Source organism: Ovis canadensis, chromosome 3 (assembly GCF_042477335.2).
Source record: "Ovis canadensis isolate MfBH-ARS-UI-01 breed Bighorn chromosome 3, ARS-UI_OviCan_v2, whole genome shotgun sequence".
NCBI lineage: Eukaryota > Metazoa > Chordata > Mammalia > Artiodactyla > Bovidae > Ovis > Ovis canadensis.
This window is the reverse complement of record NC_091247.1, coordinates 32910606-32935171: the sequence shown is the minus strand read 5'-3', so window position 1 is coordinate 32935171 and position 24566 is coordinate 32910606. Positions and strand designations below refer to the sequence as shown.

Here is a 24566-nt window from a genome sequence, read left to right as displayed (position 1 = left end):
GGATTCTAGCAAACCATGCACACAGAAGTGTGGGATGTGAAGTGGAGCTCATGGTGTTGACAGAGATACCAGTTAGAAAGCTGCCTAAGAAACCTTCATGGTCTGTTGTTTAATCCTTACAGAGTGTTTAAACCTAGAAACTTTTTCGAAACCAGTAATGTCAGATATTTCTGTGTAATTGGAGAGAGTAATGGATAATTTATCCATATCTCTGAACCTTCAAACATAAACTGATCTACTTTGAAAAAGGTTTGTAGTAAGTTTGAAATTCGCAAGTATGTATCCTGCAACTTTTGTTCTTTTGGAAGACTATTTTGGCTATTCTTTCTTGTGTTTCTGTGTGAACCCGTGTGTGCACACGCGCGTACTCAGTTGTGTTCGACTCTTTGTGACCCATGGACTGTAGCCCCCCAGGCTCCTCTGTCCATGGAATTTTCTCAGTCAAGAACACTGGAGCGAGTTGCCATTTCCTTCTGCGAGGGATCTTCTTGACCCAGAGATCAAACCTGCATCTCTTGCCTCTTCTGCTTTGGCAGGCAGGTTCTTTACCAGCTGAGCCACAACTTGTCCATTTCTACAAAAAAGAGAGCTGTGGTTTTGATAGGGATTGTGTTGACTCTGTCAATCAGTTTGGGTAAAAGTACTATCTTCACAGCGTTAAGTCTTCCAGTCTAGGAACTTGGAATGTTTTTCCATCTTCTTTAATTTCTTTCAGTGATGTTTTATAGTTTTCAATGTATAGGTTTTGCATTTCTTTGATTAAATTTATTCCTGAGTATTTTATTCTTTTGCAAGCTATTATTAGTGAAATTCTTTTCTTGGTTTCATTTTCAGATTGTTCACTGCTAGTATATAGAAATAGAACTGACTTTTTATATTGACTTTCCTTAGAGCTGGTTTATTAGCTCTAATAGTTGCTTTAGAGAAAGAGAGCTAATAAACCGTCACATCAGCTAAGTTCCATCATCACTTCATGGCAAATAGATGGGAAACAGTGGCTGACTTTACTTTTTGGGCTCCAGAATCACTGCAGATGGTGATTGCAGCCATGAAATTAAAAGATGCTTACACCTTAGAAGGGAGTTATGACCAACCTAGATAGCATATTAAAAAACAGAGACATTACTTTGTCCACAAAGGTCCTTCTAATCAAGGCTATGGTTTTTCCAGTAGTCATGTATGGATGTGAGAGTAGGACTATAAAGAAAGCTGAGCACAGAAGAATTTATGCTTTTGAACTGTGGTGTTGGAGAAGACTCTTGAGAGTCTCTTGGACTGCAAGGAGATCCAACCAGTCCATCCTAAAGGAGATCAGTCCTGGGTGTTCATTGGAAGGACTGATGTTGAAGCTGAAACTCCAATACTTTGGCCACCTGATGTGAAGAGCCAACGCATTTGAAAAGACCCTGATGCTGGGAAAGATTGAGGGCATGAGGAGAAGGGGACAACAGACGATGAGACAGTTGGATGACATCACCAACTCAGTGGACATGAGTTTGGGTAAACTCCGGGAGTTGGTGATGGACAGGGAGGCCTGGCGTGCTGCGGTTCATGGGGTCACAAAGAGTTGGACACGACTGAGCGACTGAACTGAACTGAACTGAACTGAATAGTGTTTTGGGGGGTAAATTCTTTAAGGTTTTCTATATATGAGATCATGTCATCTGCAAATAGAGATAGTTTTACTTCTTCTTTTACAGTTCAGATCTTTTTATTTCTTTTTCTTGTCTAGTTATTGTGGCACACCTTCACTATTGAATGATAATTGGGTTTAAAAATCTAGCCGAGGAATGTTTTCCCTTCATCCTTTGAAGATATCATTCCTCTATTGTCTTGTAACCAGTTTTGATCGCAGTCTGACTCTCCTTGCTTTTTGTTGAATCTCTCATATTTCTCTAGTCACTTTTACAGTTTTTTTTTAAGTGACATGGGTAATCTGAAGTTTCACTGTAATTTACCTGGATAAAACCTTTTTAAAGAAGTTTATTTCTATTTGTTTTACTACTCAGAGAATTCTTACTCTCTAGAGGCTCATGTCTTTCTTTGAGTCTGAAAAATTCTCGGCCATTTTCTGTGTTAGAGACTGTTGCCTCTCCTCCATTCCCTCTGGTCTCTCTGGAACTCAGAGTGCAGACTTTAAAACCGGATTTAGGTCTCATGTTTCTTTCTTCTTTTTTTTTTTAGTGTATTTGTTTTTGGCTGCACTGGGTCTTCGCTGCTGTGCATGGGCTTTTCTAGTTGCAGTGAGCAGGGTCTGCTCTCTAGTTGAGGAGCTGTGGCTTCTCTTGTTGCAGAGCCTGGACTCTAGGGCACCACGGGATCAGTAGTTGCAGCACACAGGCTTAGTTACCCCACAGCATGTGGAATCTTCCCAGACCAGGAAACAAACCGATGTCCCGTACATTGGCAAGTGAATTCTTTACCACTGCACCACCAGAAAAGTTCAGCTCTCGTCTTTCTTGACTTGAAAAAAAAGGTACTGTCAGCCTTTAGCTGTGTTCAGGCTTATGTTCAGCCTATCTGTGCATTTTTTTTTAAATCTCAGTAATTACGATTTTCATTTTTAAAAATGAGGATATTAAACATACTCATTTAAAGACCTTTTTTAGATGCTCTGTTTTGTCTGTTTTTTTGTGGGGTGTGCAGTGTGTGAGCAGGTTTTGATTAAGTTCCTCCAGCCTCCTCAGAGGTGGCCTGCAGTCCTGTGTGTGGCTGGTGGCAGTTTAGCACAGCCTTGCTCACCACAGTGGCTTCTTGTTTATTTTCTTCCTTGGGTAATGTGTCTTCTTTTTTTTTTTTAGATTTAAGGAAAGTTTCCCTTTTAAAAAAAATTTTGATTCTAGCTATGCATGCATCAATTAACTTTTCTATCTTTAACTCATTTTTCTTTGGTACAGAAGGATGAACTCCAAACATGTGCTCCGTCTACCAATTTGAACCAGAAATCCCTAGGCTACACCTTCAGCTGCTTTATAATTCACTGTCATAGCACTGTCTCCAAAGGTCTCTGTATGGCCTTTTCAGCAGAGACTTTGATACACATTTAATGAGTGGCGTGTGGTTCTTTATTCCCCTGGCAAACTCCCTAATGTATTAGGGCATTTAAAATTACCTTCAGATTCTCTTGGCCCAGAAATTAAATACCAAGGCTGATTTAACAGGCAGAGTTCATCTGATGCATTTAGTACATATGAGAAAGACTCCTGTTTTCCTATACCCAGGTAAATGCCTGAGAACATTATTTACTCATCATTACTCCTCCCACTCAAGAATTTTTACCATCCCAAATCGCCTGTTAACTATCCTTCTTTGACTTCCTTAGCTGGACATCTTTTCCATTTGAATTCAGTTCAGGTGAGCCTTTCACCAATTTGTACTTTTGGATTTAGCTAACACATTGTTTCAAGTAGATTGGAATGAAAAAGAGAATCATAAAATCATAAAAATAAGTTCATTATTGAAAAATGTTGACCACTATGACTTCGCTGGTGCCTCAGACAGTAAAGCATCTGCCTACAATGCAGGAGACCCAGGTTTGATCCGTGGATTGGAAAGATCTCCTGGAGAAAGAAATGGCACCCCACTCCAGTATTCTTGCCTGGAAAACCCCATGGATGGAGGAGCCTGGTGGGCTACAGTCCATGGGGTCGCAAAGAGTCAGATGCGACTGTGCAACTTCACTTTCGCTTTCTTTCTTTCATCCACTATGTGCCAGTCATATGTTAGGTATGCAGTGTGAACACAGAGGTGGAATAAACCCTGTGAGCCCAGCTCTCAGGAAGTTTACAGCCTCTTGAGTTGAGGCCAGACAAAAAGTAAAGGCTGAAGAGTAATTGCGAACTGCGACAAGGACTCTACAGGATACTATGAGTGAGTACAGAAGAGGCTTCTCTTTTAAATTTTGTAATCAGAAAAGGGGTTTTCAGTTTTTTTAGAACAACATTGAAGGCTTCCCTGGTGGCTCAGTGGTAAAGAATCCACCTGCCAATGCATTAGACACGGGTTTGACTCCTGACCTGGGAAGATCCCACGTGCCACAGAGCCTGTTCTCTAGAGCCCAGGCACCTAGGTTGTTAGTCTGGCTTTCATGCTGGCTTACTCTGTTTTTAGTGTAAATCCTTGTGTATCTTTTACAGTTTTGTCTTGCTTTTGTTTTATTGTGGCAGAAAAGTTCAGGGCCTGTGTTTGAATGAAGTAGCATATTTGTCCAGAACACCTAGGAAGTTTAGGGAAGTCATGAAAATGAAGATGGGTTAGGAGACTTGGGCTGTAGTGTCTGGGTAGTGAGTATAGAGAGGAAGATATTTGTCCTAACTTGGGAGACCCGTAGAGGCTTGATGATCTGTGGCCGAATGGTATGAGAGCTATGCTTGGGGAAGTAATTTTAACCATGAGAAATCCAATGAGCAACAGCTTAAAAGTTCTCTGGACACTGATGAACTAATAGGAAAACCTTTACAATATTTGAGTTACACTAACCAAATGCATGCTGAAAGGTGATGATGCCAGTGGAGATGGAGACCAGGAACAGATAGATTTATGAGCTGTTGAGTAGATGAAGTAGAAAAAGAGGCTGCAGGATGACCGTGAGTGTCAGGGACATGCTCATCACGTGAGCGCCCTGCTAGAGGTGTCCCTGACAGCCCACTGTTTAGCCCTTCTCTTTTAGCTGCCCTCTGATGATACGCCTTTGTGAAGTAAGGAGCTCTTTGGATCTCAGGGGTAGGTAGACACCGTGGTTCTGCCTTTTTTTTTTTTTTCTTTCTGCTTATGTTTCCATGAACTCCTCTTCAACAAAACAGAACAAAATTAAGCCTTGCTAGTTCTCCCTAGGAAATGGCAACCCACTCCAGTGTTCTTGCCTGGAGAATCCCAGGGACAGGGGAGCCTGGTGGGCTGCCGTCTATGAGGTCACACAGAGTCGGACACGACTGAAGTGACTTAGCAGCAGTAGTTCTCCCTACCTCCCAATTGCTAGCTACCTAGATGGCTTGGCAGACACAGTACTGCCAGCTACTTTCTTATCAAGCAGTTGGCAATTAGGAGAGGCCTTAAGAAAAGAGGTAGGGGGGTGCTCCTTAATATCCCCATCAGAATGGAATCGTCGGCTGTGTTAACTAGGTCACTGGTTTGCAGCAGAACTTGGATGCTGTTACAGGAGGGTGTATTTCATGTTGAAGCATCTAAGGACTGGTGCCTACTCTTGCACTGCATCTGCCTTCCTCTAACAGGCTGTGTTCAGCTGCTTAAAGGACTTGCTGACAGAGTGCAGACATGTGCTCGACTTCTAATGAATTGTTCTCTTGTACCTGCCTTTTCCCGAAATGCTCTGTGGGATAAACTACCTTGTAGAGAAGATTCTTTGTCATGTGATTGTTCTGTTTCCTTAGAGACAACAGCAGTGCAATGCATTAGATGCCAGATCCATAGAGAAAGAAGAAGCGTTTGCTACAGAACGTAAAGGTTTGATAGCTTTTCCTTGCCTTTATGTTTTTGCTACTTGAGCTGCTGGGCTGATAATGATTTTGTTTATTTTAGGCAGGATGCTAGAGCCTCTGGAACTTCCCAACCAGTTATTTTAGAGAAGGGAAATCCATTGTATCTTTCCTCACCTGGTTAATTGCAAAAATATGTTAAGAGTCAGCCTTTCTTCCATAATATGTATGTTTCCATTTTTAAAAACAGGTTTCAGTAATGAGCATATGAACGGGTCAGGAAATGAGATTGCATCGTGCATTTCATTGACCTCTCTGTGAACAGTAACTTGTTTAAGTATTTAAGTTGTCTTCTTTTCTCATCTTTCTAGAAATACAGGAGTTGACATCTAAAAAGTACAGCCGACTTCCTCTCTAAGTTTAATGAACAAGGAGAACAAAGAAGGAAAGATTCAGAGATTCATTGTGGAAAGATTTTTAAATAAAACAGTATTTTTCTGAGGCTTCTCTAGTGGCTCAGATGGTAAAGAATCTGCCTGCAATGCAGTAGACCTGGGTTCGATCCCTGGGTCAGGAAGATCCCTGGAAGAAGGGAATGGCAACCCACTCCAGTATTCTTGCCTGGAGAATTTCATGTACAGAGGAGCCCAGTGGGCTACAGTCTCGATGATTTAATTATCTCATTTCTAACACCTTTTGCCTACTTTTTCAGTATAATCATATTAAGCTAAGCAATTGATTGCTAACTATTGCTTCATGTTACAATTCTATCCTTTCCCAGAGCTAGAACAAGATACTTGGCTTCCTCTGGGCATCTCTCAAGATACCTAGCATGCTGTCTAGTGGTGAAAATTCTGTATAAGAATGTGTTTGTGGTGAACCTTTCTTTCCTGAGAAATACTTCATTCTAAGTCTTACACCACAAATGGCTATGTTGAACTGCCAGATATAGGAATGGAGGCATGTGTGTCTATTGCTAGGTCTTTTTGACATGAATGGATTAGTTGCAGTGTGTTCAGCTTAGAAGTTGATTTTGGAAATTTTAAGTCTTTTCTTTTGGTTAATTAATTGTCAATAACCAATAAAGTAAAATGTACTTCCCTAGAAGTCAGAGAATCCTCACTGTAGATATGTAACATAATATCTATGCTATGCTTATAGTATCATATGGTTTTTGTCTAGTAGTTTTCCCAAAGGAAGTTCCATTGGCTTCTTTAACCTCTTTGCTTTGGCGGATAACCCTGGAACCTAGTGGAGTAAAGGAGACGGTTGGTCTGGTGTGCGTGTACTCAGTTGAAGTGTCTGACTTTGTGAACCTTTGGACAGTAGCCCACCAAGCTCCTCTGTCCATGGGATTTTTTCAGGCAAGAATACCCAAAGGGAGCCAAGAATCTTGTTCTAGCTCTGCCATTTCCTCCTCCAGCGGATCTTCCCGACCCAGGGATTGAACCCACATCTCCTGTGTTGTAGGTGGATTCTTTATTGCTGAGCCATCAGGGAAGCCCAGTTGGTCTGGTACATAGACATAAATAAAGACCAAAATATCACACTATTTAAGGAGGTAAAAATGATCTGCACTTGTCATAACCATTGTCTCAAGGCAGGGTGCTTTTAGAGAGAGTAACAGAGGGGATTTATTCTTCCCTGAGTGGTGGTCATGTATGGATGTGAGAGTTGGACTGTGAAGAAAGCTGAGCGCCAAAGAATTGATGCTTTTGAACTGTGGTGTTGGAGAAGACTCTTGAGAGTCCCTTGGACTGCAAGGAGATCCAACCAGTCCATTCTGAAGGAGATCAACCCTGGGATTTCTTTGGAAGGAAGGATGCTAAAGCTGAAACTCCAGTACTTTGGCCACCTCATGGGAAGAGTTGACTCACTGGAAAAGACTCTGATGGTGGGAGGGATTGGGGGCAGGAGGAGAAGGGGACGACAGAGGATGAGATGGCTGGATGGCATCACTGACTCGATGGATGTGGGTCTGAGTGAACTCCGGGAGATGGTGATGGACAGGGAGGCCTGGCGTGCTGCGATTCATGGGGTCGCAGAGTTGGACACGACTGAGCGACTGAACTGACTGACTGACTGACTGAGAACTCTAATCTGAAAAATCCATGTGGGCAGTAGAGAGATGCCTGGGTTAGGATGGTGAATCTGTGGATTAATCTGTTTGGTGGCATTCAGTTCAGTCGCTCAGTCGTGTCCGACTCTTTGCGGTGGCAATTAGAACCAGGTAAAACTGGGTTCCAGTGCTGGTACTCTCATTTCATAGTTTTGCGACCTTAAGCATGTTAATTACCCTCATTAACCTTTCTCTTTTTATTTTTAAAATAAGAATACCGTCATGAAAAGTAGCATGAATTCCAATAATGTATCTGAGGACCTAGATCAGTGCTAATGCTCATACTTAGTAAATGTTCATAGTGCATCACCCCTTCCCTCCCAACCCTCTGTGGTGTTCTGAGAGGAAATATATGCAAAATATACAGCAAATCTTGCAACTGTTAACTTCATGGTATTTTTTTTAAATAAGTGTATTCAATAACCTTTTCTGAATTATTAATTTTTTTTTTGCTATTTTTTTGACCATGCCTCATAGCTTCCAGGATCTTATTTCCCCAAGCAGGGATTGAACTGCCCACCCTCAGCACTGAGAGTACAGAGTCCTAACTACTGGACTGACTGGACTGCCAGGGAACCCCCCTTTGTGAGATTTTTAATATTCTTTTGCTGTCCTGGTCTGTGGTTAATTATTTAAAATAATTACATTGTAATCTTGTTATAAATTATTTTACACATTTTCTTATTGTGAATGATTATCAAGTTAGATTTGACCTAAAAATTGTAATATGTTAAACTAAAATATAAATGTCTATTATTGTGAAGACTAGTATGAAGACATCCCTGGTAGCTCAGAGGATAAAGCATCTGCCTGCAATGCAGGAGACCTAGGTTCAATCCCTGGCTCAGGAAGATCCCCTGGAGAAGGAAATGGCAACACACTCCATTATTCTTGCCTGGAAGATCCCATGGACAGAGAAGCCTGGTAGACTACAGTCCATGGGATTGCAAAGAGTTGGACACAACTGAGCGACTTCACTTAGTATGAAGACTAATTGGAATATAAACTTCTTATGGGCAGGGACAGTGTTTACTTGCTTTTGTTTTTTTCTCAAAACCCCTAATATTGCTAGGCATCAATTCAGTTCAGTTCAGTTCAGTTCAGTCCCTCAGTCGTGTCCGACTCTTTGCGACCCCATGAATCGCACCACGGAATTAGCCATGGATTTTTGTTTGTGTACTGATGTGACCTTTGTTTATTTAAACGGAGTTTGTAGTAATCAGAAGGGTTTTATGGAGATACTGAAATTTCAGGAGCCATTTCTCTCATTTAAAAAGTGAGAAAGAGGACTTCCCTCATGGTCCAGTGGCAAAGACACCGCAGTCCAAATGTAGGAAGTCTGGGTTCAAACCCTGCTCAGGGAACTAGATCCCAATAAACTTGGTTGAAAGAGGTGGAGGGAAGTGTAATTTGATGGAGAAAAGAATGAAGAAGTTTACAGTGTGGATTTTGAATTTGTCTTCATTTATGGTGGAATCTGCTACATAAACTTTTAAAGATGAGAAAAGTATGATTAAAGTGAGTAAGAAAGATAATTTCAAAAACAGCACAAGTATCCAGGGTTGAGGGCAAAATAGCTGGCTACAAAAATTATAATAAGTGATTAAATGTACTTAACTAAAAATGGTTGAGTACCTATGTAAAGCATTGTTGTGGGAGATACAAAAAAGTAATCAAGTAAATGAAAACATATTATTTTATTTATAGCACAATAAAATCTTTTTTCCTTGCACAGTAACAGCAATGAACAGACCAAAAAATCTGGTAAAATTCCCCACATGCATGGTTGGCAGTTGACTGTTAAGACAAAGAGAATTGCAAGACTGTGACTTTAAACCTCTGCAATTAAAGAATATTCCGGGAGGAAGAGCAAGATAATGAGCAAATGCTTTTAAAAGTATAGTGCAGGGATAAGTATCTGTCTGTCTGGGTGACTTCCTACAGAAGAGGTACACCAGAGGGCCTACAGAAAATGACAGGTACCCAAGGTGTCACTCGTCCTTGCAGGCTTCAGACTTAGCTTTCTTCATGTACCCCTTCCCGTGTGCACGTTAAGTCACTTCAGTCCTATCCAACTCTTTGTGACCCCATAGACTATAGCCTACCAGGCTCCGCTGTCCTTGGGATTCTCCAAGGACTGGAGTGGGTTGCTATGTCCTCCTCCAGGGGATCTTCCTGACCCAGAGATGAAGCTGCAGTCGCTTACGTCTCCTGCATTGGCAAGTGGGTTCTTTACCACTAGTGCCACCTGGGAAACCCACATACCCCTTTTTTAAGTAGAAATTGTGCTTAAGTGATAGTATTGTGCTTTCACATCCTTGGTTAGAGAGTATTATCCAGAAATTGTTTACCCCTGAATCTCAGTCAACTTAGAAAATAAAAGCAAGTAATCACATTCAGTTTTGGTCTGAAGCCAGGTATTAGTTTTTTGGGGTTTTTTTGTTTTGTTTTTAATCAGTAGTCTGGCTGATATAATAAGTAATTTCTTCACTAAATGAATTTATTTTGTTAGGCTGAGACGAAGATTCCAAAAGATCTTTGAAATTAAGGTTAGATTTGAAAGTCATTTTAATAAATTAGAGATATGTTTTTGAAGGAAACCGTTCATATGAGTTTACCTAGTCTTCCTTGGAACAGCCTGCTGCTGCTGCTGCTAAGTCGCTTCAGTCGTGTCCGACCCTTTGCAACCCCATAGATGACAGCCCGCCAGGCTCCCCCGTCCCTGGGATTCTCAAGGCAAGAACACTGGAACAGCCTAGAGATGGCTAAAAATGCAACCAAATAGAAGCATTTGTAATACAGAGTTCTAAGGGGAAAGAATAAATCACCCAAAACCATACCCTAGGACTATTATCATTTTATCTTTCCTATAGAAGCGACTTTACAAGAGCTATGATCTAACATCATGCTATTGGTTTTATTTTATATACATATATTTACTTTTATTTATTTGATTGTTTGACTGCACCGGGTCTTAACTGCAACACGTGGCATCTTTGATCTTTGTTGCAGCCCTTGAGATCTTTTTAGCTGGGTATGCGCTCTTAGTTGCAGCATGTAGGATCTAGTTCTCCGACCAGGGATTGAACTAGGGCCCCCTGCACTGAGCACACAGAGTCTTAACCACTGGACCACAGGAGGTCCCCATGCTGTTGCTTTTAATTTGTAGGCCAAACAGTCATAAGTTTTCCTAAAACTAGAGCAAGGGTAGTAAAGCCACTGCACCGTAATGATTCAGAAGACAGACCCAAGAGCCATGCCGCCTTGGTTCAAGACCCGGCTTCTGCCGCCTGATTGGGCTGTGACCTCAGGTGCATTACTTCTCTCTGTGCCTCACTGTCTCCATCCATAAAATAAAGGTAATAATAGGATCTGCCTCCTTGGTGGTTGTGAGGTTTCTATGAGCAAATCCATGGGGAATGTTAGAACTGAATCTGGCATGTATGAAGCACTCAGTATTACTATTGTTATGAAAGGCACTCTCCACTGTGTTGATCCCATTACGAAATCACAGATGAAAGTGTGCTATAGCTACAAGCATACCTACCAAATATAACAGCTAAAAATGTCATTATTCCATTCTCGGAGAAGAGTCTCACCACAGCTAAATATAACAGAAAGGTTACTTCTTACACACTGCACACGACGTCATGCTGACTCATGATCAAATATTTCCTGCAAGCCTAATCTGTGTCTCATAGTATGCCAGGTGCTCGTAATACAGTGATAAAAAACCATGTACATTTCCTGCAGTTTAGTAGAGGAGGTAATATAGATGGATCTAAAATGTTTTCTTTCCTTGCTTTTTTGGGAATGTGGTGGTAGGAATGTTGGGGGAGGTGTGGAAGTTTGGATCAACTCAAACCATTTAACAGGTCTTTTTTCTACTAACAGTCTCAAAGTTCTCTCTGGGTTTGTAAAAGACTTGCCTTTGCAGTTTGCTTTCTTAGTGATAACAGAAACAGTACAACCTCACTTTAGAAAACTTGAGTCAGTATAGTAAGTTTTCTTTCTATTTTTTTAAATATATATTTTTAAAATATTAAGCATGTTTTTCTCTGAAAATCAGAAAAAAATTAAACTTGAAAAACTGGAGGACAGGAAAGTATAAATAGGCAAGAAAAATAATGCCCATAATTCTACTTTCCTTAACATTTTGACATATTTCCTTCAAATATTTTGCTTTACACATATTATTTAGCTAAGACCAGGTGTGTATATGTATAAATAATTTTATTTTATAGGATTATTGTAAAGATAAAACGATGTTTTAAAGTCCTAACCACTGTCTAATAGATGCATATCAAACATTCAATAATGGTTAGCTAATATAATAGTTATGTTACCCTTCTTTGTACCTCTTACATGATAAGCTATTTCTCTTGTAATTGGAAGGCTCTTCATAAGGATTATTTTTTAATGCTAGCATAATATACTATATTTATTGATATACCATAGTTTACTTTTCCTTTCCCTCATATTTGAATACTTTAGATTTCTTCCAGAATTATTCTGTTATAAGTATTTTCCTAAATATTTTTAAATGTAAAATTATCTTTATATTTCTGATTAATTCCTTGGAATATATTCCTAGAAAGGGAATTAGGAGTCAAAATGTTTGAACTTTTTAAAAGATCTTTGATGGGCATATTGTCAAATTACTTTATAGAAATTTTGCTTAATTTTATACTTTTACTCTTGCCTAAAATAGTCAGTTAAGGGCCTTGTCATAAAATCCTCTCTAGCTTTAAGATTACCTTAAATTTTAAAAATCTTTTTTATAAGGGAAAATGGTCTGCGATGTTAGCAAATTTCTTTGCTTTTCATAATTAAAGTATTATATTGTTATATGTGTTTCTTCTTTTAAATGGTGTGTTTTCACTTTGACCATTTGTCTGATTGAAGTCTTAACAGTTTTTCTTATCAGTTTGTATGAATCCCTTGTATGTTAAGGCTGTTAATTCTTGTTCTGTCACATTTGTTGAAATAGTTCCCCAAATGACTTTTTAGATTATTAGAATTCATCCATCTTTTTCTTCCTAATTTTTTCATTGCTTTTGAACTTAGAAAATCCTCTCTATCCATAGACCTGTAGGTGTGCCTCTGCTTTATATAAACATTTATACTTAATTCTTTAGTACACTGAAATTTTATTTTTCTTTATGAGGTGAACTGATCTCAGTATTTCCCCATAGCATGTTGCAGTTTTTCTTACTTTTATTAAATACTTACTGCATTATATTGTAATTATTTTTTCTGTATTTTTATTCTTCATAAGACTTAAGTTTCTGTCCTTTTAATTTTTATCCTCAGCAGTTGGCACAGTACCTACCACTTTGTAGAGACACAACAAATATTTGATAAATGAAAGAAAGAAATACACAGTTATATATAATTTGTCCTGGAAGATTTTAAAGGCATGATGAGCTATTCTTCATCTATTCCTGGTTTTAAAAATCTTATGAGAGATTCTGTGGTAATTTTAATTTCAAGCTAGTCTACATTTCACAGTATCCACCAGAATGAATTGGAGTGGTCTGGTCATAGGAGAAGTAACATAAAACTGACTTATACAGTAAGTTAAATTTTTACTTTCTAGTAGGAGTTTTGTCTAACCAGTAACCAGAAGCTCTATACTTGTTATCTAAGCCCCCCTATTACTGGATATTTCCCCAGACTTATCCTGCTCCACCTAAAAAAATAAAATGTACCTTTATAATGATCAGAGTACTCAAATGAACAGCTACAGTTTAAATGATGATGCTCAAATGTTTTCAAACTTGACATTTTCACATGGGTTCCATTCTCCTGTTTCTGACTGCTTGCAAGATACAGGTAAGATATCATTTACCTATACTTATCAATGCCACTTCAGAGTCAACAACTTCACCACTGAAATCTATTCATCTTTACCTTCCTGCTCGTTCTCTCTACCCCTACCAGTCCAATACCAAATCCTGTTTCCTACTCTTGTGATCCCTAGTTTGGATATATTACCACTATCCACCCAGTAGTCAAGGTAAATCTCAGTTACTCTTTACTCACTGACCACAGGCACTTAATCTGTCGCCACATCTTATCTATATTACCTCCACAGTGTTTTCTCTCTGTCTCTTCCCCGTCTTAACTCCCAGTGTCCACCCTGGTAATCACTGATCTGGACAGTTGCCATAACCTCTTCATTGAGGTCCCAGCTTCCATTCCTTTCACCTTCCGAACCTCTTCACATAAATGGTTTTTTAATGGGGGTGTGCATTAGAAAGAATCCTCTTGCCCCTGAAGATTCAGATTCACTAAACTGAAGGTACAGCTTGAGTATCTCAGCGCAAAAAGCTTCCCTGATGATTCCTGTGTTCACCCAGATTAAAACCAGTATTTTACAAGCTTCTGAAATTACCATTTCAAAACCTTACTATAGTCATGTCATCCTTGGCTTAAAAACTTTTAGTGCCTCCCCTACTGCCTACAGTATAAAGTCCAAACTTCTTAGCTTGTGGTAGAACAGATATCATTAAACTCTCGCCCTAATCTCCCTGTCAGATGCATCTTTCGGCTACTCCCCTCCCAGGGCCTTTGAGTCTAGCCAAATAAATCAGAGACCCAAGTGTGCCATGTACTTTTGGATTTTTGTACCTTTTTCCTTACCATTTCTTCTGCCTCGGTTACCCTTCTTTCTATATCTGGAAAACTCTCGCCTCAATGTAACTTTACCTGAAAACTGTTAACCCATTATTCTTCCAGGCAGGGATAACAGCTCCTCATCTGTTGAATTCTCAACACTTGTGTATACTTGAATTGCTGCTCCCAATAGTTTGCATTTGTGATGATGATGTGTGTGATGACACACACACACATACATACATACATATACATATAGTTAGGTCACTAAGATAAAGACAGTCTTACTTATCTTATATGAGTAGGTACCCAGTAGGTATGCCCCTTTCCTTTTGATTAAGAATTAACAAATTATACTGGGAATGCCCTGGTGGTCCAGTGGTTAGGACTGCATGCTTTTTACTGCCATGGGCCTAAGTTCAGTCCATAATCAAGGAACTAAGATCCCATAAGCCTTGCTTTTTCATGGCCAAGAATAATAATAATAATACTTAACAAATTCTCAAAAAATATATATTAAGAAAAAAGAATTAGATTCTGAATCTTCTTTTCATATCTACCCCTTCTGACTAGCAAATTACCTTTTATCTAGATCATTCATCTATTTCTATCTCCTCATCTAAAAAGTTGGCCTGTCTTGTTAACAAAGATGGAACCCCTCAAATCACAGTACTGAGTGATAGTTGATGGTCACTTGGATATCACAGAATTAGTTAGTGTCTAAAAGTCCTTGCTGATATCTTCACCAAAGGGAGATATAGAACATCTGGTGGGCTTTGCTTCAAGGTACTAAGTTTTGAAGGTAAAGATCAACACAGCTGATCTGGTGAGTTGTGTCAGTTCTCCTACTTTGTAAGTAAGTTTCTATAACTGGCACCATTAATGTCTAACACACCTAAAAGAAGCATTCTTTTCAGTTTTGTCTTGCAAGAACTATAATTTTTTTCTTTGAAACTGGGAGTAATTTTTGATGCATTACATCTCCTGAGACCACATCTAAGCTGTTGGCTTTCTCAGTGAGTCTAGTGGTAGAGTCTACAGTCAAGACCCCCTTTAAGTTTTCAGATGCCTCTTCCTTCGATCTTGGGTTATAAACACATACCTATTTCCCTAGCAAAACATGTTAGGAGTTCAGAAAGGGTATGAAATTTGTGGGCAGTTCTGATTAATTTATAACTTGCAATCTAATCCTTACTGTCTGGTTTTTAATATTAGAGAAGCTTTGCTGTATGTGATGTGCTGTAAGATAAAAATTGATCATGGCATCTACCAAGAGATAATTATTAAAAACTTCTTTGGTATCAGACCAAACAGAATGCTACAAATCATGAGTTTTATCATGTGGATCCATGTTTGGGGAATTAAAACAAACTTTTTTTTTTTTTCCTATTGTCATTTTTCCTCAAAGAATGTCAGAAAGGAAATTGAATGCAGTAGTATGTTCAATATTGAAATATACTGGGTAACTGCATAAGTTCTGAAAGCAACATGAACATGTCCTTATCTATATTGAAAATGGGTTGCCAATAATAGTATATTAAAGAGGCAAAGCACATTGTGTTTGCAGGACCAAAATGTTTCTGATGCCTTCAAGAATGAAAAGCTATCGTGCTGGACTTGTTTCAGTCACAGGAATTGTCTCCTCATCCCCTTTGGACAATAGATTGAAAAGAATCGCAAGAATAAAAGTTTGGGGTAAAATGAAGCTAATTTTTATCTTCACTTCTGTTAATAACCAGCCTAAAACAATGGATTATAACTCAACACAGCACTACCATTAATAGGCTTGAAATTTGGGGGCAAAACTGGATATCTGCCTGGAAAGTAGGTAGTGAGATGGATAATGTGGAATCGAACTCCAGCCTCAAAAGGCATATTTCAGTTCTGAATGTCTTACTTTGTCACGCAAAGGAAGAAATGTGTGACAATAAGCATAGTGCTGTGGCTTAAAAATCAAGAGACCTAAATCTGTTCCCTGCAAATTACTTTCCATCTTTGATCCTCTCCATTAAATGAGAATTCATTAAAAACATTTCCCTATCCAGAAATGAAGTTGGTTTTTAAAAAAGAAGTGTAGAGGTAGACCCACCCATCTCTCAGTACTTTGGATCTACCTGAAACTTTCCCCTTGAGTCTGTGCTTGAACGTACTATGAAACCTGTGAAAATAATAAAGGCTCTGGTCCTTTAATACTCACTAGGATATGGGCTTTCCTGGTGGTCCAACGGTTACGACTCCGCACTTCCAGTGCAGGGGACGCAACAGTGCAGGGGACGCAGGTTCCATACCTGGTCGAGGAACTGAGATCCCACATACAACATGGTGTGGCCAAAATATGCAGGGTTTCCTAGGGTGCTAGAGGTAAAGAACCTGCCTGCCAGTGTAATGTAGGAGATGTAAGAGGCACAGGTTCGATCCCTAAGTGAGGAAGATCCCCTGGAGAAGGAAATGGCAACCCACTCCAGTATTCTTGCCTGGAGAATTCCATAGACAGAGGAGCCTGGTGGGCTACAGTCCATAAGGTCGCAAAGAGTCAAACACGACTGAAACGACTTAACGTGCATGCACGCATATATGTATTCACTAGGACTCGCTAAATATAACCTCTAAAGAACAATTTCATAATTAACTCAGCTTTAAGAGATAAGAAGGAGCCAGGAGGTCATTCTCAAACACCTAAATACGAGAGAAGGACTTCTCTGCCTCACATTTCTGCTGTAGATGGACAAATTTCTCTGAAAAATACTTCTTTCAGTTTAGGAGAGGAAGTGAGTGATTTCCCAGGAGGAATATTTAGCAATAGTCATGTGGTTCCAAGTGTAAGACAGAAGCCCTTTGTAACTGAGCTTTGTGGGTAAGGAGAGGGGCTGAAGAATGGCTGAAAAGCAGAATCACAGATTCTTTTTGGTAAGTTTGCAATCATTCATTCAAGACTCACGGGAGGAAGAAAGAAACCTTGAGTCCAGAAAACTGACCAATAAAGACAAGTTATCAAAAATGCTTACCTTCAAATTTAAATTTGGATTACAGATATGGCCTCATTGTTAATACTCTAGTAGAGAATTGATAAAAGAACTTAGTATTTAACAATTTAAATGTTTCAGTAAATTGTATACAAACTAAATCTGAGGGAGGACCGTGAACTTTAACCAAATCTCAGGAAAAGCAGGCATGTTGCTGCTGTAGCCTTTGTAATACACCACAAATGCCACACACCTAGTGTTCCTGTAAATGCCTTCCTGGAATGCAGAATTCAGATTCTTGGGTGCTAAAACTATAAAACAAGAGCCACCAGAGTTACATCCCTGATGGCTCAGATGGTAAAGAATCTGCCTACGATGTAGAAGACCCAGGGTTTGACCCCTGGGTCAGGAAGATCCCCTGGAGAAGGGAATGGCTACCCACTCTAGTATTCTTGCCTGGGAAATCCCATGGACAGAGACACCTGGTGGGCTACAGTCCTTGGGGTCTCAAAGAGTCAGACACTACTGAGCAACTAACACTTTAACTTTCAGCCACTGGGGTACAATTTGCTGTTCCTATTGGGTAGTGGCTCTAGGGTCCTTTGGCTTTGACCTTCTTGCTGAGTTTACTTAGGCTGAAAGTACTGATTTCTAGCCCCATTCCTCAGGGATCCCTCTGTGCATATCAGGAGCAATATTAGTAGTTGGTCCTTTGCCCTTATCACTTTTCCATTTGTTTCCCCTCATTTCACTGGTAATTATTGATATAGTGTCAATGTCTTTTCTTCCAGTCCTCCTCGCCCTCCAGCGAACCTGAATGACACCATGGTGAGCCACATGTCCTCCGGGGCGCCCACGCCCACCAAGAGGTATGTGATGCTTGTGCCTCAGTCCCCGCTGGGAGCTGGCTGCTGACCTCTGCCCTGAGAAGCAGAGCGTTCCACAGGGCAGAAAGGACTGGGTTTCCTTCTCTTCCTCTGACTGTCTTTTTATATTATCTTCTATGTTTTATCCTCCTGTTTTTTTTCCCTACTAACTTATAAATATAGCAACTGAAGGAGTCTGCTTTTGAGTGGTGCCTGAGGTGGATACTGTTGCTTTGTGACAACCAGTGAATGTGGTGTCAAAGCGGATTAGGCTTGTTTGAGATATCTTTATTTTTTAACATTAAACAATATTTTGATGAGCATGAATTTCAACAGTTTTGCATTAAAGTTCTTGGAGAGTCAAAGATCATTACTACTTTCTGATTGGACTGCATAAATTGAGCTAAATCCTTATGTTCTCTTACATCATTCTGTATAGAATTTATAAGTATCTAAGTTGAAAAGCCTGAGTTTCTCTCTTAATTATACAAGGACTTTCCTTAGGGTCCTTCAAGGCACTAGAACAGTATACTCCTTTCTCCTCTTTATTTCATTACTCTTCTCCAAAATTCTCTTAGGCGGGACTTGAAAGAGCTGTATGAAATGGTTGACTTCCCATCTGATTTAAGCTGTTCCCTCACCAGAGCAATGCAGAAAATTTCTCAAGGGCACACCAATAAAGAATTCTTTCCAGCAGTCATTGCTCAAAAAAAAAAATACAAAAAAGCTTGAAGATATTCCCACCAACTCCCCAAGTCCTTCCTGAAGAAGAGCACTTTGTACTGTAAACCTGAAGAAAACTATGTGTACTGATTGCTTTGGATTAATTTAACTATAGAAATGTCATCTACGTAATAATGCTTTGACTTTATATATATAATACTTAAGATACTAATACTTAAGAGCAATTATGTTTGTTCACATTGGGTAAAACTCCCTGAGCAGTGTTTCCCAGCCTGGAGTGATGAGAAGCATCAGCTGGGTCACTTGGTAAACATACACATTTCTGGGATCACACATTTCTCAGACCCAGTGGACCCTGAGATCCTGGGAAGCCGCATGGTTAGCAAGTATTCCAAGTGATTCTTATCATCGAGCAAATTTGGGAAATAGCCCTAGAAAGAAAGGAAGGAGTAAACCGTAGGAATCCGCCACCCTGCAGTAGAGGATTTAGGGACTAAACAAATCAGTGTCTTGCTAATACAGTGTTACCCACATGGACACTCAGCATCCTGACCAGATGACAGTGCTTGTCTGCAGCCTTGTTAGGACGCTCCAGCAGGACAGTAACTACACTGCTTCTCTGGGGCAAAATTGAGTGGTATGAGCAGTCTCAACTGTGCACAGATTTCTGAGCCCTTTGATTTTGTATTTGAATCCTGGCTCTCACCTGACCTTGCACAAGATTCTTATCTTGGTTGATTTATCTGTAGAATGAGGATAATAATAGTATCTACGTTATGGGGTGTGGATACGAGGTTGTAAGATACTGTCCTTGTTATTTAGGAAGTGAACTGAGAGAACAGGTGGGGAGGTGGGGCTGATTTACAGAGGATGCCCTCTCTAAGAGGAACAGAAGGCTTATGAAAGAATACAAGGTAGTAGAAGCTCTCCCACCTGCCTCACTTTTACAGTCACCCTTGCTGGCCTTAGCTTTTTATGGTAAACACTCATAACATTCAGAGCCAGACCCAGAATCTAAATATCAACTCAGGAATGTTTCTGTTTCAAAACTCAGAAGACAAGGTAGATTATTGAAAGAAGTCAGCTTGTGGGTTTTATGTTTTGTTAGTTGCTCAGTCGTATCCGACTCTTTGCAACCCCATGAACTGTAGCCCACCAGGCTCCTCTGTCCGTGGAATTTTCCAGACAAGAATTCTGGAGTGGGTTGCCATTCCCTTCTCCAGGAGATCTTCCCCACCCAGGGATCAAACCCAGTTCTCCTATATTATAGGCAGATCCCTTACCATCTTAGCTACCAGAGAAGTCCAGGTTTTATGTTGTAGCAATGCCATTTACAAGGACTTCACTCCCCCGAGTTCTCTTCATTTACTAGTTTTGTCATCTGACTCCCTGAGGGCCCTAAGTGTATGGTGACCAAGGGCACTGTGCATTTAGGGACCCACAGCTGAATGTAGTTGCTAGAGTCTGTTGGAGGGAGTACATTTTTCTGGATGATATTTCATTGCTTGAGCAGGCTGAAAGAAGGGAGTTGGGAGTAATCATCACAGCTCCTGTCTAGAGGACTGCTAACCTTAAGCTCGATGTTGCTGCATAAAGCCCCAGCTCAGTAGTCAATGACCAGCTGCCATTGTCAGTCACAAAATAGCTACGATTTCTGAAAGTTGTTTCAGATAATACTGTATAACCTGGGTGAATATTCTGAAGTCAGCAGTTCAGCTAGCATCTCTTTCTGGGTAGGCTTCGTCAGTGCTAGTGGTGGTAGTCACAGACTCTCCAGGGGCTGACCAGCAGACCAAGCGAGGCCAAAGCCGTAAGAGGCTGGAGCAGAGGCAGAGCTCTGTGACTTACCGTGAAGAGTAGCTGTTAGAGAGGCTGCGTGGGAACAAGGTGCCCCTGTCCAGCAATATTGTCCTTAGAACTTTAGGAGATTTCATTTCAGGATGAAATGATGAGATACAGACATTAATTGCATAACTCATAGATCTGGCTCTTCCTGGCCCCAGTTACTAAACCGTATAAATTTCAGATAGTACCCTGTTTACTTCCTCGAGGACTCATCAGTGTTTGTTTTCTCCTCTGAATGTCGTCAGACCTGTGTCTCCAGAGCCTGATAAAAGCCAGGAGCCTGACACGTCATCTCAGTCATAGATCCTTCCTCTGCAAGGGCAAAGAATCCTCGGGGGGCATAAGGCTACTCTCCAGAAAGAGGTTTTCTTTAGAGCTCAGCATAGGACATAAATCACTGAGTCAGACAAGAACACACAGAGTATCAAAAAACGCCCCAGGAAAAAAATTAAGAGTTCCAATTTCTACCTTTCTGATAGGCCATGCATATAAAAATAGTCACAGCCCCAGTGGTGAAAAAAAAAATTTCATTAGCCCAATAAAAGATGGTCTCAAATGTAATGGTTACTTTTTACAGAAGAAAAACTTATAAAGGGCTGAGATGCTGACAATCATGTGAGAAACTGTAAATTATGTACCTGAAAGATTCCCCTCTAGGGATTTGCCCTCCGTAATATTCTTCTAATATTCTCATATTGACATGTCTATAGTTGAAAAGAAACTTTGTCTTTGTCTGAGACTGAGTAGTTTCTAGAAATGTGCTTCTGTTAAAGAATCAGAACAGTATACTAAAAAACAAACAAACTTTCAGAATTTTAAAACAGACTTAAATTGCCCCTCTGCTAGTTAATTTACTCTGAGGCTTGCTTCTGCCCCTCTATTTCCCCAAGGTTCAGAATGTGATCACATTATTACGGTCTGCACTATTGTACTATTTTAAGTCATACCTTACATTCAAACCAATATGAAAAATGATGCTGATATTTTTAATGTATTCTAAAGCTTTGACTTTAATTATTTATACACATAAAAATGTTTACAGTTCTGTGGGCATTTCATATAACTTTGACATCAACAAAAACCTCCAGGATGAAACTTTTGACTTTGTGCATTTGTTTGGTACAATAGTTTGAACTCTTTTAACTTCAGGTATTAAAATCTAACTTTAAAAAGCACAAACCCAGTTAAGCCAGATGAAAACATTGGAAAAGCCTTGTGTACAACCTTCTACGGACTTCCCTGGTGGTCCGGGGATTGAGAGTCCATCTTCCAATGCAGGGGATGCAGATTTGACCTCTGATTGGGGAACTAAGATCCCACATGCCATGGGGCATCTAAGCCTGCATGCAGCAAATAGAGTTGCCCTCACACTGCAGCTGGAGAAGCCCCTGGAATGTGCTGCAACAAAGACCAGCACAGCCCAGCAAAAAGAAGAAAGGGGAGAGCAGAAGCTGAACTGCCACCGAGACGTCCACCCTTGGCTTCTCCATCTCCTGGCTCCTCTCAGAGTGTGGTCTTCATTCCCTCCTCCTATAGAACAGCCACTGCTCCAGGTGCCAGTGGCTTCCAACTCACATCCTCAGCCTTGTTACTCGAGAGGTTGTGCCTTTCCTCTCTCGGATTAGAAGACTCCAGGAAAGGATTCTTGTTGTCTTGGATGGCATTACCGCCTATCCTTGTATGTGTGTGTGTGTGTGTGATAAGCGTGTGTGTGTGTGTGTGTCTGTGTGTGTGTGTGTGTGTGTGTGTGTGTGTGTGAGATAAGCCAAACTCTCAGACCTGTATCAGGAGAATTGAGGGTGGAGCATTTCCCCTAAAGAAGGTTGTCCTGTCAAGAGCAGCAGAGATCCTGTAAATAGAAAAATACCAGAGGTTGTTGGCAGAGGGCTGTTTTGCTGCCCAGCACAGAGGTGTGCAGAGTGTGCATATGCGCGTGCGCACACACACACACACACACACACACACACACACTCACTTCCCTCCCCACGAGCTTTCCTTCCTGAGACAGTGCAGCAATACGACTATGAGTGCACACTCACCTTTCCCGGAGGTCTTATCCACCTCCTGCAGACAGCATGGGGTCCCGGATATCTGGGTCATGTCCATTCGTCAGGATCAGGCCTTTTGTGATTCATTAACCTAGTCTACCACTGACCGAATGAGAAGTTTTAAGAATGCTCACATCTTTAAAACTCACAGCCACAACTACAACTCACAAGTCTGTAACAGCAGATATCTGAAAATAGGATAATTGTAATTTAGAGAAGCTGGGGGGAAGGAAAGTCACATGAAATAGGACATATCTGCCCATTTCCTCCTGAAACACCATGAAAATGACAGTCAAGAGGTTGTGTGTGTGTGTTTTTTTTTTTTTTAGTAGAAGCCCACAACAACAGAGAAAAATGGTCGAGGAAACAATAGCAAGAACATTTTGGAAGCAGCAAAGCAGATGGCTGAGTGGTAACTGATTTTTCCAGACTGGAGAAATCTAAAACCTAAGCCAACTGAGAAACCCGGAGGAAAGCCCACCTGGGAATGGGAAGGCTCTGTGGGGGGAAATACAGAATGATGGCTCATAGTCTGTGTAAGAAACACTTACAGCCTCAGAATGTCTACATAACTGGGCACCTGCCCCTGCCCTACCCTGCCAGAGCTGAGATTTATGCCTGTGGTTTCTGGAACAATACAACCCCCATAAAAACCCAACTTGTCCTAATCATCTCACCTTGGTGGGCTGAGGCCACTGGCGTCCAGACAATGTGTCTCTTTCTCTTGGACCATCATATTAAAGACTTCAGGAAAGCCCTGCTGCATCCTGTTATTCCTCCCAAAGTGCCTGGGGCTCCAGCCAGAGGGGCACAAGATCCAAGTCCTAGGATCCCAGAGATTACTGTTTAACCAGTGGCCTTGCTCTGTAGCCATGCAGCAAAGAGTGACGTACTCCCTCCCTGGATGGAGAGTTTTGCTACCATTGACACTTCTCCTTGACTCAGCTAGTTCCAATCAGAGTTACAGCCCACCCCCAGTATTAGTTTCTATTTTAGTCATAACTCTTGGCTACAAATAATAGAAGCTCAGTTTGAATTGGCTTAGGGAAAAGAAGAGTTTTTTGTTTTTGTGACCAGGCTGTGGGCAGAGCAGGGGGTAGTGGCTGGGCCCCTGGGCGGACAGAGCAAGGGGAACTCAACTAGTGTGGGTGTTTTCCCCACCCATCACCTCCTCGCTCCTCTCCACTGCACATCTGCTCCTTCTTCCCTGATATAACTGTCATTCCACGCAGCAGGAACAAAGCCAGGAGACCCATGTGTTCACATTTCGTAACCTCATTCCGTGGATCCAGTTTGAAAACGTTCAGTGGAAGTTACGTTGGATCCATCTTGGGTCATGTTACCCACCCCGGTGTTTTCTGTTCAGTGGCCCCACCTATAATAATATGGTTGAATGGGTAGGGGTCAATTCACAAACAAGGGTGAGTCTACTTCCCTGGAGAAGGTGGGGCTGCTGAGGAGACATGTCATTATAAGCTGCTTTTTCAGGTGGTTTCTGAAAAAAGTACACGTGAAAGTATATTACATCACACCTCCATTTGCATGGATTTGTTTCAGGAGACCTTTGTTCCCTTACCCCCTTAATTTTTCTCAAGGGTTGAATAATTCTTGCTATTCTGTTCAGTTTATGGAGATGATTGTGTGGGACATAACACCACCTTTGAGTGGTGAACAGGTAAATACAAGAGCCACAGATCCTGAGTAAGTCACCAGTTGCCAGGGACCTTAAATAAAGGCAAGATTTTATCAGAGCCTTTTTACTTTAATCCATACTTCACAAGAAAGAGAAAGCAGTTTTTAAAGGCCAGGAGGTGCCGCAGTATAAGTACTACTTCTGAGCTATAGAAACATGACCAAGTTAAGAGGTGAGTTGTCCTATACTGGTTTTAAAATGGCTTTCTGACTGGGCGCCAAGATAAAGAGCTTATCTTGTTATCCACAGAAAACTGGAGTGACAGAAGCCACAGAAGGCTGCCTTTTCAGACTGA

General features: G+C 40.7%; 1 protein-coding gene and 1 long non-coding RNA gene across 12 annotated transcripts in view; one reads left to right on the top strand and one right to left on the bottom strand.

Moving 5' to 3' along the window:
- Positions 1-24566, top strand: part of DTNB (dystrobrevin beta) — a 241145-nt gene that overhangs the window by 143392 nt on the left and 73187 nt on the right. For all 11 annotated transcript variants that reach the window (XM_069582811.1, XM_069582806.1, XM_069582810.1 and 8 more), the window contains exon 10: positions 17927-18004. In XM_069582811.1, the coding sequence (XP_069438912.1) occupies positions 17927-18004 (78 nt within the window). The remainder of the gene's footprint in view (positions 1-17926; positions 18005-24566) is intronic.
- Positions 21514-23404, bottom strand: LOC138436721 (uncharacterized). Its single transcript, XR_011255550.1, has 3 exons — positions 23256-23404; positions 22570-22680; positions 21514-22379 (listed from the first exon to the last, which is right to left on the bottom strand). It is a non-coding gene; the product is annotated as an uncharacterized lncRNA (long non-coding RNA).